At 38.7% G+C, this 10,535-nt stretch overlaps 4 protein-coding genes across 6 annotated transcripts; 1 reads left to right on the top strand and 3 right to left on the bottom strand.

Annotated features, from left to right (window-relative positions):
* Nucleotides 1-649: 649 nt before the first annotated feature.
* LOC135941268 (uncharacterized) lies at nucleotides 650-2,637 on the top strand. Of its 3 annotated transcripts, none has more exons than XM_065486625.1 (4): nucleotides 650-892; nucleotides 967-1,092; nucleotides 1,589-2,063; nucleotides 2,407-2,637. In XM_065486625.1, exons 2-4 carry the CDS (start codon nucleotides 1,072-1,074, stop codon nucleotides 2,598-2,600), a joined length of 690 nt encoding a protein of 229 aa, XP_065342697.1. In that variant the 5' UTR covers nucleotides 650-892; nucleotides 967-1,071; the 3' UTR covers nucleotides 2,601-2,637. The 3 variants fall into 3 exon arrangements, with proteins under 3 accessions (XP_065342697.1, XP_065342696.1, XP_065342698.1); XM_065486626.1 differs by having other exon boundaries at nucleotides 657-1,092; nucleotides 1,589-1,718; nucleotides 1,776-2,063; XM_065486624.1 differs by having other exon boundaries at nucleotides 650-1,092.
* On the bottom strand, nucleotides 2,619-5,322 carry LOC135941267 (succinate--CoA ligase [ADP/GDP-forming] subunit alpha, mitochondrial-like). Its single transcript, XM_065486623.1, has 7 exons — nucleotides 5,233-5,322; nucleotides 4,341-4,561; nucleotides 4,061-4,282; nucleotides 3,894-3,998; nucleotides 3,522-3,701; nucleotides 3,330-3,464; nucleotides 2,619-3,137 (listed from the first exon to the last, which is right to left on the bottom strand). Exons 1-7 carry the CDS (start codon nucleotides 5,267-5,269, stop codon nucleotides 3,057-3,059), a joined length of 981 nt encoding a protein of 326 aa, XP_065342695.1. The 5' UTR covers nucleotides 5,270-5,322; the 3' UTR covers nucleotides 2,619-3,056.
* Nucleotides 5,323-5,782: 460 nt separating this feature from the next.
* Nucleotides 5,783-7,582, bottom strand: LOC135940444 (uncharacterized protein C16C10.8). Its single transcript, XM_065485319.1, has 5 exons — nucleotides 7,333-7,582; nucleotides 6,872-7,106; nucleotides 6,454-6,813; nucleotides 6,229-6,394; nucleotides 5,783-6,176 (listed from the first exon to the last, which is right to left on the bottom strand). The coding sequence occupies exons 1-5, from the start codon at nucleotides 7,455-7,457 to the stop codon at nucleotides 5,884-5,886; spliced, it is 1,179 nt and encodes a 392-aa protein (XP_065341391.1). The 5' UTR covers nucleotides 7,458-7,582; the 3' UTR covers nucleotides 5,783-5,883.
* A 258-nt stretch (nucleotides 7,583-7,840) lies between these two features.
* On the bottom strand, nucleotides 7,841-10,472 carry Ate1 (arginyltransferase 1). Its single transcript, XM_065483121.1, has 10 exons — nucleotides 10,006-10,472; nucleotides 9,823-9,949; nucleotides 9,608-9,768; nucleotides 9,455-9,553; nucleotides 9,328-9,405; nucleotides 9,093-9,268; nucleotides 8,881-9,042; nucleotides 8,653-8,828; nucleotides 8,341-8,590; nucleotides 7,841-8,279 (listed from the first exon to the last, which is right to left on the bottom strand). Exons 1-10 carry the CDS (start codon nucleotides 10,109-10,111, stop codon nucleotides 8,124-8,126), a joined length of 1,491 nt encoding a protein of 496 aa, XP_065339193.1. The 5' UTR covers nucleotides 10,112-10,472; the 3' UTR covers nucleotides 7,841-8,123.
* Nucleotides 10,473-10,535: the final 63 nt, after the last annotated feature.

Here is a 10,535-nt window from a genome sequence, read left to right as displayed (position 1 = left end):
TCTTGGCTTATCAGCTTTGCTACCTGGAACTTAAGGGTGCCTCTAAACTTGTTTTCTACACCTATTGAAAATAGAATACAATGAGCCCGACACACTTTTGCGACCCTAGATTTTTCTTATTTGTTTGGTTCTGCTCCTGAACTCCATCTGGGGTTCTTATTATTATCCCGGACTGTCGCTTCACTTATTTTGGTTATTGGTGATCCCTTTTTGACAATACAATTTTTAGTAAAAAAATAACAAACTGTGTTAAAGTGGATTTATCTGATAAAATTTCACGTGTAGATCTTATTGAAAGTGATATATAAATCCTTTTTTAAGAGACAATAATTGGGTGAGGTAATTTATAAGTCATAAAAACGATAAAAACTGGGCGTTTATTTGTGTTTTCGATTATAGCTAGTGCTTATGTGCACTGTAGGAGCGACAGCCGCGCTGTAAAAATAGCGATCTTCTGGATTCTTTCGCGTTATCTCGATCTACTGAAGGAGCTGCTCTTGTCACGAAATCTGCAGCGAGACTTTGTATTTGACTAGCGGATCAAAACATCAAACAAGGAACAGGGAAGATAGGGGGTATCACGTGTGTCTTGAATTTTTAGAGCGCACCGAGCGCGACCTTTGTGTACTTCTATACTATATATACTATAATAAAATATGTATTACTATTCAATGTTTGGGTTTTTCTATGAAAACAAACAAACTTGAATTTTAAAATTGAGTAACAGCGAAAAGGCAGTCGGAGGGGATAAACAAAACAAATAGTAAACATTAATGCTGCTCGGGTAAGCACACATTGCAGTTCTCATTCTGCGTGTTATCACTTGTAAGCACATATATAGTGACGTAATATTTTTGAGGACTCCCGAGTGTGAAAAATTTTTCGTCGGAAGGTGGGTTGATTGCTACGACTGTTATCAGCCAGTCGGTACAAGTATTTCCAGCAGTGATAAGCAACGCTTTTCAGCACCGAAAAACGCAGATTAAAAATACTTATTTAGTGATCATTCGAGGTGCGACCACTCCAGTTCTGCCCATTTAGGCCCAGATTCTGCGTAGCAGCTGCTCAAATATGGACGTCGAGGAGCGAAAAGTACGTGTGAACTTTTGTTATATTCATCTCTGTTGAAAAATTCCAAAAATTCAAATGTCTTTAAGCAAAAAGCTTGCGAAAGTTGCGAAGAGTGTGTTAAAGCCGGTTGGGGCTAATAATGATGGGTTATATAGAAAAATACTTGGATGAAATTCATGTTTCATTACAAACTATCTAATTTTTTTCGGCGCACGATTGCAAAAATTAAAAAAAGTAATTTATATTCACATCTGAGTTATCTCTACTCTTTCAAAACTCTTAAATTTGTAGTCAATATTTTCCATCATTATTTTCTCCACCAGTATATATAATTTTTACTATAACGATTTAAACTAAATAATTCTGCTTTGAGACTGCTTGAAGATTTTTTTTATTTTACTCAAATCAAATACAATTTAGCTGAGGTTCCACTTTAGATCGATGCTAAAAATATAGCTAACTATAAAAGGCCAGTAGTGATTCGATTACGTTTGATAAATCTGATAATATTTTAAAGGGCAACGACGAGGCTATCAAATCTGCGGAACCAGAGTTGAGAAACGGCTCCGCGACGCCTGATGAGACTGATGACAGTGGCAATATTCACGAGAACGGCATGCCAAAGCATGAGGAGGACGTAGAAATAAGTAAAGAGAGCGACGAGTGTCTGAGAAAGCAGTCAAATCATGTCGAGAATTTTGCAGGAAACAAGCCGGCTGTGGCCAAAGAAGGCGCGATTCATTCACTGGCCGACAGGAACACAAATTTGAGCGCGGTGCGCCGCTCGTGGAGCTCATTCACCTCCAACATTTCATCCAGCTCAGTCGCCGAGAGCGTGCATGCCCACAGACAGCAGTTTTTGGTGCGCAGGGCAAAGTTCAACCAAGGTGCCGCAGAGGCGGCGACGCCGGACCCAGCGGCCAGGCCGGCCAACAAGAAGTTTGAGATCGAGCTGCGCGCGCTAAAGCTCGGCGAGCGAAAGAAAGTTTTAGGCAAGATCAATGCGAAAAAAAATATTTTATAGAAAGGCAGGCGTTCTAGTCGTAATAGTTTAAGATTAGATTTTAAAAAATATTCCAATTAAATAATCAAAATTTTCGGTAAATATAATTCAAAATATTGTGAGCGCAACTAAATGGAAAATTTTAATGAAAAATATTAGGATCAACTACATATTAATTGAACAAAAACATTTGAGAATTTTTAGCTAGCATCAAGAGTTTTTTCATTAGTAAATCACAGTGGAATTTCTATCAGACATTAAAATTTTTAAAACATATGCCTAAATGAGAATCCTGCTGAAAACTAATGAAGATCCCAATATTCCCTTTGCAGACAACGATTCGTCATGGCAGAAACACAAATCAGAAAAAGAAGAGACGAGAACACAGCCAGCATTTGAGTTTCGAAGGCAGGGCAGTGTGCGTGACAGAGTTCAAAGGTACACGCAGCTGGCGTCGATGAGCCAGCTGAGCAGCTCGCGCAAGAGTTTGCAGCAAGAAGAGCCTCCGCGAGAAGAGGAGTCGTGAGAATAAAAGATTGTGCAGTGTTTACATCAACAACGTACTCTGCTTGTTTTATTCGCAGAATTATCTTCAATGTATAGTATCGTAACAAAGTCTTTTTAAACGCCATTCCTTTTGTGTCAAATTTTGGGCACAACGACAAAAACCGGGAGGGATCTCCGCGTCACAAATTTAGATGGGATAGGGTGATCAATTTTCTACGTCTATCTTTGGATGAATGTGCTTCTCTTTTGCTTTTGTTGCTTTTTGTAAAATCGCAAATAGGTTTGTTCGCAGCAGAGAATGGCTTAAAAGTTTCGGAGAATGATTTAAAATTAAATCGAAATTCTCCTCAAACTGAAGCAAAACCTGCGTGTTGATTCATCTCCAGCATGTTAAAAATATTTCAAAAGATGGATAAGCAATAGAATGGAGAGGTTGCTGGTAAACAGTTAGGGGTAAAGGTTAATGGCTTATCTATTAGTAAATTCCTTTCCTCTTCATTTCTTTTAAGAGGACATTTCCCATTTGGGCAGGACTCTTTGTAACCAGCACGCCAGCCTGCAAATTTAAAATTAACTTTTAAAGGCACGCTGAAGACTAACGGAGAAACAATTTAAAAATAACTTGGACAAAGCCGTAAATCACTCAGAGCAATTGATATGATTTTCACGCTGTGTATTGCGTGTTCCAGAAGCAAAACAGCATTGTTGATCAATTTGGCCAAAAAATATTTAAAAAGAGGATTTTTACCTTCTCAAGCGCATCGATTTTGTCTTGGGCACCACCTTTTCCTCCAGAAATAATAGCACCAGCGTGTCCCATCCTGCGGCCAGGAGGGGCAGTCAAGCCAGCGATAAAGGACACAACAGGCTTTGCGTTCGGTCCCTTCAAAGTCAAATATTCAATTAAATTTGCATATACAGCACACAATGCTTAGCTTACGGAGTTGTTCTTCATCAGATATTCAGCAGCACTTTCTTCGGCAACACCTCCAATTTCTCCAATGAGGACGATGCCCTTGGTTTCAGGGTCAGCAAGGAACACTTCCAGGCAGTCAATGAAGTCAGTTCCATTGAACGGATCTCCGCCGATTCCGACACAGAGGGTTTGACCAAGGCCAACCTGTATTCAGGATTGCGTCTGGATAAATAACACAATAATGGACTATTGACATACATACTAAAAAAATGTGACGCAACAAAACTATGTTGAACTTTAATCTTTAGAGTGCGAAGAAGATAACAACACATTTTTATCAAAACTTTAGCATTTTTAGATGATTTAATATCAAAGTCCTAGGAGATTGGAATTTACCTGAGTGGTCTGGTGAACTGCTTCGTATGTCAGGGTGCCAGAGCGAGAGACGATACCAATGCAGCCTCGCTGGTGGATGTGTCCAGGCATGATTCCAATTTTGCACTGAATTAAAAAAAAAAACGGTTGTTACTTTACTATTTTCAATTCAATTTTGTCACATTCACCTTTTCTGGAGCAATGATTCCAGGGCAGTTGGGGCCGATGAGTCGGCTCTTTCCCTGTCTGACGAGCTTATGCTTGACCCTAACCATGTCTTGTTGCGGAATACCTTCCGTGATGCAGACGATCAGGGGGATTTCGGCATCGATCGCCTCTTCGATAGCTTTAGCGGCACCAGGTGGAGGAACGTAGATCACAGTCGCTTCAGCTCCAGTCGATTGTTTGGCCTGACAAGCGAATCAGATATCAAATAAATTTGACCCCTTCAAAATGCAAGAGACGGACCTCCTGAACGGAGTTGAACACTGGCAAGTTTAAATGCGATTTGCCGCCCTTTCCTGGCGAAACACCTCCGACCATGTTTGTTCCATACTCGATCGCCTGCTGACTGTGGAAAGTACCCTGCTTTCCGGTGAATCCCTGGCATATCACTTTCGTGTTGCCATTTATCATAAGGTTCGGTCTAGTTGAAGTGTAATTTGTCCTAATGCAGTTCCAGTGAGGAGCTGGAAAATAAATAAATTTTGGTATAAAATATTATCTAAAAAGGACAAAAATTTTAACAGGATGTTAATTTTATATCATCATGTAAAATCATGGAGTTGAGAGATCATGATGAATGAGTGCGTGTAGAACCGTAAAGCCTTTTTAGACATTGATTGGACATCAAATACTAATTACGGCTATGGTGTGCCCTTTTTGACCTTGGAGATTGACTAGATCAGTGTATATAAACATAGATAGATGATTTCTTCAGAAGACACACTGATCTTTTCAATCTACATGAACATCTGTACCAACATGATATTAAAATCATCTGAGTATAATTGACTTGCACGAAGACATGGTTGCAAATTGACCTATTAAACGTTCAATTAAGATCTTAATTATGATTTCATGAATCAGACGTGTGTAAACAAAATACGGGATTTTTATGTTAGAGTTGAAACTGTCCAATATCCATCAATCTTTACCAGAGCCGACTATTTAATGAGAAAAACATCACCAAAATGAAAAGCAGATGAGAAAACCACAAAATCAGTGCTCGTGACAACAGCTGTGACTTTACGACGAGACAAAGACTGTGCAGTTAACTAATAAACCCTACTTTTAAAGGGTTGAAATAGAGGGTGCAGTGATTCTTTAAGTATTATTCGAGTTTTCTGAGAAAAAATACCTGCGAAACGAGCGAGGAGCCTGATGGGGGCGGCCATGTTTAGTGCACTTATTCAAGTTGAGACTTGAGAGTTAAGTGCTATCTTTGAAATCAAAGGCCACGCATGGTAGGCCATGCGCGAAGCGACATTTAAACCGCGAATTTCAAATTATTTGTTTCTGGTGCCAAATTTAAATTTCTTTCCAAAATTCGGCCACTTTTGAGTTTCTCAAGTCTTTCATTTAATTTATTTCAAACTAAATAATGAAGTGTCTGAGAAGAAACAAGATTAGAAAAAACCCTAACCTAAGCCAATCCTCCTTTGTATCTTTTAAATGAAGACAGGAATGTTTGATCACATTTCAACATGGGAAATTTCGGAATGGTGACCTGGGTGTGACTGAACACTTGTTTAAATCTTCTTCAAGCGCTTCACATTTGCTAAATATTAAAATAAAACCAGTTTTTCGCATAGCTATAATTATAATTACCAGACTTCCACATTTTCCCAAAAGTACAACCTATAATTTTCAGAGGGGACAGTATTAATAATTTTAACATACATACTGCATTATGAAAAATTGTATTTTTTATTTTTCCTCATTTCAGTTTAAGAAATTGTCTTATAAATCTGTCCATTTCATGTACAAAAATTCAATTTTAAACGAGTTTTCAGTTTCCAGTAACAAGCATTACCACTTCCTTGTTTTCCTTCTTCATTATTGTGCAGTTGGCAATATGTCCAATAGCCTGAGTCAACTTTGCATCCATTTTTTCTTTATCAGAGCTATCCAGGCCAAGACTTTCATATTCTGCAAACACTTTCTTTGTCAACTTTTTTAGGCTCATGGAATTATCTTTGCTCGACTGCAGCACACTAAGCACCGATTTCTTCCATGGGAACTTGGACCCCTTAGCAGGAGATGCACCGTTCTGAACTTCAGACTCCTCAGACTTGGGCGATTCTGAGAAAATAAACAAATGAGTCTAACCCAATCTCACAGTGCACTCATTTACCTGAGTTGCCCTCCACTTTCGCTTTTTTCACTCTGTTGTTGCCATTGGTGGTAACTTCTTCAGGCAACGACCTCTTTTTGCTGTTGATTTTGGCGCATTCCTCATTCAACGCAGACCAAATCTGAGCCGAATTTTTAGCTTGAGGAACTTTCATCCTCAGGTACTTCTAAAAGACAAATAAATTGAGAAAAACAATTGGCCTTTTTCCAAAAAAATCAAGTTTACCTTGAATGATTTTTTGGGGCCAGTAGGCACATCTTCTAAACCGGCCAAAGCCTTAAATACATCAGTGCTGTCACCCTCTCTCTTCGACAGCCGCTTAATGGCTTTCTTCCACACACCAGGTGTTGCAACCTCGTGGTTGACAACTGTTTCGCCACCAGCCTTTTCTGTGTTATCCACTTCTAGTGCTTCAACAGTCTCAACAACCTTTGCTTTCTCGCTCTTTTCTACTGCTGGCTTGGTAGGAGCTGCGCTGTTGGAGTTTTGTTCTTTCCGCTTGCTTAACTCTTCCATCAAAAGTGACCAAACCTTCTGGGCGGCGTTGGCATTTCTGAAGTCTCTAGGTAATGTGTTTGCATAATTCTAAAATAATTTACTCTTTGAGAATCTCAAGTCCGTGAATATAGCAAAATACTTTTACCATGAAAGACTTCTCCTTTTTGGGAACAGTTTGAAGTCCAGCAATAAAGTTGAGCATGTCTTGCACCATCTTTGAGCGGCCAGGTCCTCTATTGTTGGCCACATCGTTGATTAGAGTGCACCACTCATCTCTTTTTGCTAGCTTATTTGCTGTTGCAGTTTTCTGAGTAAAATTTCCCCCAGAGTATTTCTCCTGCTCTGTGATGCATTGATTGTGCTGAGCGTAGCTTTTGGAGCTGGAAAATTATAAAATTATTTCCACACATAATAAGAGTTACTGAGCAATAAATCAAACACCTATTATTGTTATATGTATTAATTTCCTCGATTATGTTGTTGTTTTATTTAATTGAGACTTAAAAAGCCAAAAGAGAAGACAAGGATGAGAAGCACAGTCATAATATTTTGTGTATTAGGAATAATATTTAAGAAATCCACGAATTTTATAATAATTATGCATACTCGAAATCTCGGTGGCAGTCCATGCAAGATACGCTACAGCCTTTGCATCTTGGTTTGTAAAAGTGTTGATCCACCTGGTTCTTTTTCAAGCTGTCGCCGCAGTTATTACAGATAAAGTACACCATTTTTAGTGAATTGTTTTCGATGAACACGAGATGCAAAAGAGAAGAGAAAGTTAATTTGCTGTAGTTGATTTAAAAATCACTATCCAGTAAACATAGACAGCACACGGCAACAGCAACAGCACGCCAAATAATGCATTACCATGTGGTTATGTGGGCGTGTTCACTCTAATGTGTGCCTATTGCTATGCGCCATCTATATCACACATGAAAATACCAGGAGTAGGGAAGCGCGAAAAATTATCGCACTACTTGAAGCGTTCATAGAAAAATCGACGTGGAGCCATCTCAGCATTAATATTTTTACGAGATTTATACAAATCAAGCTAGATACAAGTCATAAAATTTTGGGTTCTTTTTATGAGGGAAATGATAATAAGATAATAAATATTTGTTGCCGATTTTTTTTATTTTTTGTAAGTGATGTGTATTTCAGTAAAATTCGTGAAATTATTAATTGAAGATGAAAACAGTCTCGTTTCATATTTACACAATTTTGAATATTAAAATAAGCCTTCAGTACACAATTAAAATATACACTAATATATCGGGTGAGTCTGATTGTGAGATAGGCTTGTCACCTCAATCTCAAGTTGGAACATTTTGAGGAATTGAGGGAACAAGTCAAAATCTAACCTACCCATTGTGTTGAGATGATCATATTATTTCTCATTCTTTGAACAGTAACATTCTTGTAGCACATGCACTTCCAACTAGTTCGAAATAAAGTTTGAGTGTTGAAATCTCATCACTCAATAAAGGATGCCGTTGGGAAGCGGAATACATTGCAAAAGTAATGGCTCTCCTCTTGTGAAGTATCTTCATCTGCAGAGATATTTTGTAAATAATGTAGCTTGAATCAAAGGTTTAATTTAAACATTTTTACCTGACTAAGGTCGTTAATAATGACAGGCTTTTCCATCTCTTCTTGGCTGAAAACTGAATATTTTGAAATGTCAAGATGAGGCTTGCACATTTCTATTGGATGCCAAGTGTATGAGACAGGGCAGAGCAAATAGGACGGAGAGTATTGTCCCTTGTAACGCATTTTTGGACAGGAGTGTATATAAAAGCCCATGTAGTAAGAGGCAAGATCTGCTGACTTCCTGTTCAGTTCTTGGGTTAGAGCAATTTCCCTGTAGAATAGTTATAATTATCAACATCAACTCAATTCAGTGCTCAATTCTTGGTGGCTTACCTCAAAGCAGCGTAAGTGCCCAAAGTTAAGAACCGATAATCAGGATCATAGTAAAAATAAACTGATGATAGACATTTGGGTAAGATATCAATCACAGCGACAGCAATCAGATTCCCATCCAACCAGTACTGCTGGTGGAAGGAACCATAAGTGATTCCATTTTCTCCCTGTTCAGGCTATGGAGCAAGGTTTTAAACATTATCTTTTAAACATTGCAAATAATCATACCTCCAAAGGGGAATCGACTAGGAAGCGGGTGAATTGCTTTAGCGTGACTTTTTCCTCAGGATCATCATGGACACAAATCTGGTATTTTTTGTACACCTCATAGCTCTCATTCTCGGTGGCTTTGTATTCATCACTTGCTGGATTTGTTTGAACCAACCGCAGCTGTCAATTAATATAAGTTTTAACTTTTTGGACCTTTTATAGAATATTACCTCTAGCTTATGCTTTGCATTAGGAAGAGATTCAAGATGCTGCTCCAAGGTCTTGCCTTCTTGGTCAGCTTTAGGATTCACTTCATCAGGATTTAAACCCTTTTTGAGCAACCGCTCTGCTCGACGCTCCTTCCTCAAGAGCTTGGCCTTCTTGCAAGGACGCAAACTTCCAGTCTCTATTGAATTCGATTTTTAATTTTAATATTATGAGAGGTGGATGAGATTGTAAAAACACCTTTCAATTCAGAAGTTTTCTCAGCAGAAATTTGACGAGCAGGCGTTGTTACTGTTAAGCTGGATACATCCTTAGAATCTTCATATTGATTTTAGAATTATTTGTTACACATTTAAAAATAACTGACCTTGTGCCGAATCATGCTTTTCTAATATACTAGACTCAACAATTTTTGGCGTTCCAGAAATCTTTTCAGCTTTTGATGTTAGGTCAGGCAAGTCAAGAACTAAAAAACCAAAGAGTTAATACCAACATGGAACAGTGAAAATATTTTAATTACTCTCAAACGTTTCTTCTTCTTCTTCTTCTTCTTCTTCACAAAGGTGACTTTTTGGATCTATGTTTTCCACCTTAATCTGCGATCCTTCTAGCAGGAATTTGTTAATTCTTTTCAAGACTTTTTTTTGAGATTTTGATAGCTTAAACTTTCTTGCATCACATCTGAAACAGAAGTTGCAAATTATAGCTATGCTTGTGAACAGCAAAAATTCCTACTTTATAGTGTATGCAGGGCAGCAAGTTACATTCATTTTCGGCTTGTAGCAGTAGCAGCCACTTCGTCGCCAACCTCTGTCGATGAGGTCCTGGTAATCTAGCACAGTCAAATTATGCGCCCACATTCCTGGGCAGAAAGAAAATAAAGTAAAGCAATGGTTGGGGAAACACCTAATTAATTGCCTGTGGAGACACTTCCGCGATTTTTGCAGTAGCCGCAGCTCGACGCCTCGGCATCGGCCGCATCACCACCGAAAAATTCGACGATGCTGAAACTGGGGGTCGGCATCCTTCAATTCCACTTGCAAGTTAATTTAACCAAAAGTTCTAGTAAATTTCCATCGGGTCTGACATCTATTGCTCTTGTAAGGACTTGAAATAGTAATATGACATTGACTTTAGATCGTCAGAGATGTTGTTGAACGTTGGATTTGACTGGATAAGACTAGCAAAACAAGGGGGAAGGGGAATGGGGGAAATACCCGGTCAATGTTGCCAACATTTATGTAATGCGAACAGATGTCAGCTGATTGCCGCAATCTCACAATCAGTGGCTATACCGGGTTGTACCATACCAACCAACCAGCCAACCAGCAACCAGACTTTTTTTAACTGTAATGAAGAGAGCCCCATAGCAGCAGTAGAATACACTACCATTAACCCCTAATTAATAGCTCGATTCACGAATAGAATAGTGCTGCAACCTCACTGAG

Source organism: Cloeon dipterum, chromosome 3 (genome assembly GCF_949628265.1).
Source record: "Cloeon dipterum chromosome 3, ieCloDipt1.1, whole genome shotgun sequence".
NCBI classification, from domain to species: domain Eukaryota; kingdom Metazoa; phylum Arthropoda; class Insecta; order Ephemeroptera; family Baetidae; genus Cloeon; species Cloeon dipterum.
This window is presented reverse-complemented; position numbering and strand designations above follow the sequence as displayed.

Coding starts and splice junctions, on each gene's coding strand:
- LOC135941268 (XM_065486625.1), top strand. CDS start 1,072: ATGGACGTCGAGGAGCGAAAA. Junction 1,093..1,588: donor TGGACGTCGAGGAGCGAAAA/GTACGTGTGAAC, acceptor AATATTTTAAAG/GGCAACGACGAGGCTATCAA. Junction 2,064..2,406: donor CGAGCGAAAGAAAGTTTTAG/GCAAGATCAATG, acceptor TTCCCTTTGCAG/ACAACGATTCGTCATGGCAG.
- LOC135940444 (XM_065485319.1), bottom strand. CDS start 7,457: ATGGTGTACTTTATCTGTAATAACTGCGGCGACAGCTTGAAAAAGAAC. Junction 7,107..7,332: donor GACTGCCACCGAGATTTCGA/GTATGCATAATT, acceptor ATAATTTTCCAG/CTCCAAAAGCTACGCTCAGC. Junction 6,814..6,871: donor AAAAGGAGAAGTCTTTCATG/GTAAAAGTATTT, acceptor AAATTATTTTAG/AATTATGCAAACACATTACC.
- LOC135941267 (XM_065486623.1), bottom strand. CDS start 5,269: ATGGCCGCCCCCATCAGGCTCCTCGCTCGTTTCGCAG. Junction 3,465..3,521: donor ATCTGATGAAGAACAACTCC/GTAAGCTAAGCA, acceptor TTGACTTTGAAG/GGACCGAACGCAAAGCCTGT. Junction 3,138..3,329: donor AAATCGATGCGCTTGAGAAG/GTAAAAATCCTC, acceptor TTAAATTTGCAG/GCTGGCGTGCTGGTTACAAA.
- Ate1 (XM_065483121.1), bottom strand. CDS start 10,111: ATGCCGACCCCCAGTTTCAGCATCGTCGAATTTTTCGGTGGTGATGCG. Junction 9,769..9,822: donor TGCCCTGCATACACTATAAA/GTAGGAATTTTT, acceptor CTTCTGTTTCAG/ATGTGATGCAAGAAAGTTTA. Junction 9,554..9,607: donor AGAAGAAGAAACGTTTGAGA/GTAATTAAAATA, acceptor TTGGTTTTTTAG/TTCTTGACTTGCCTGACCTA.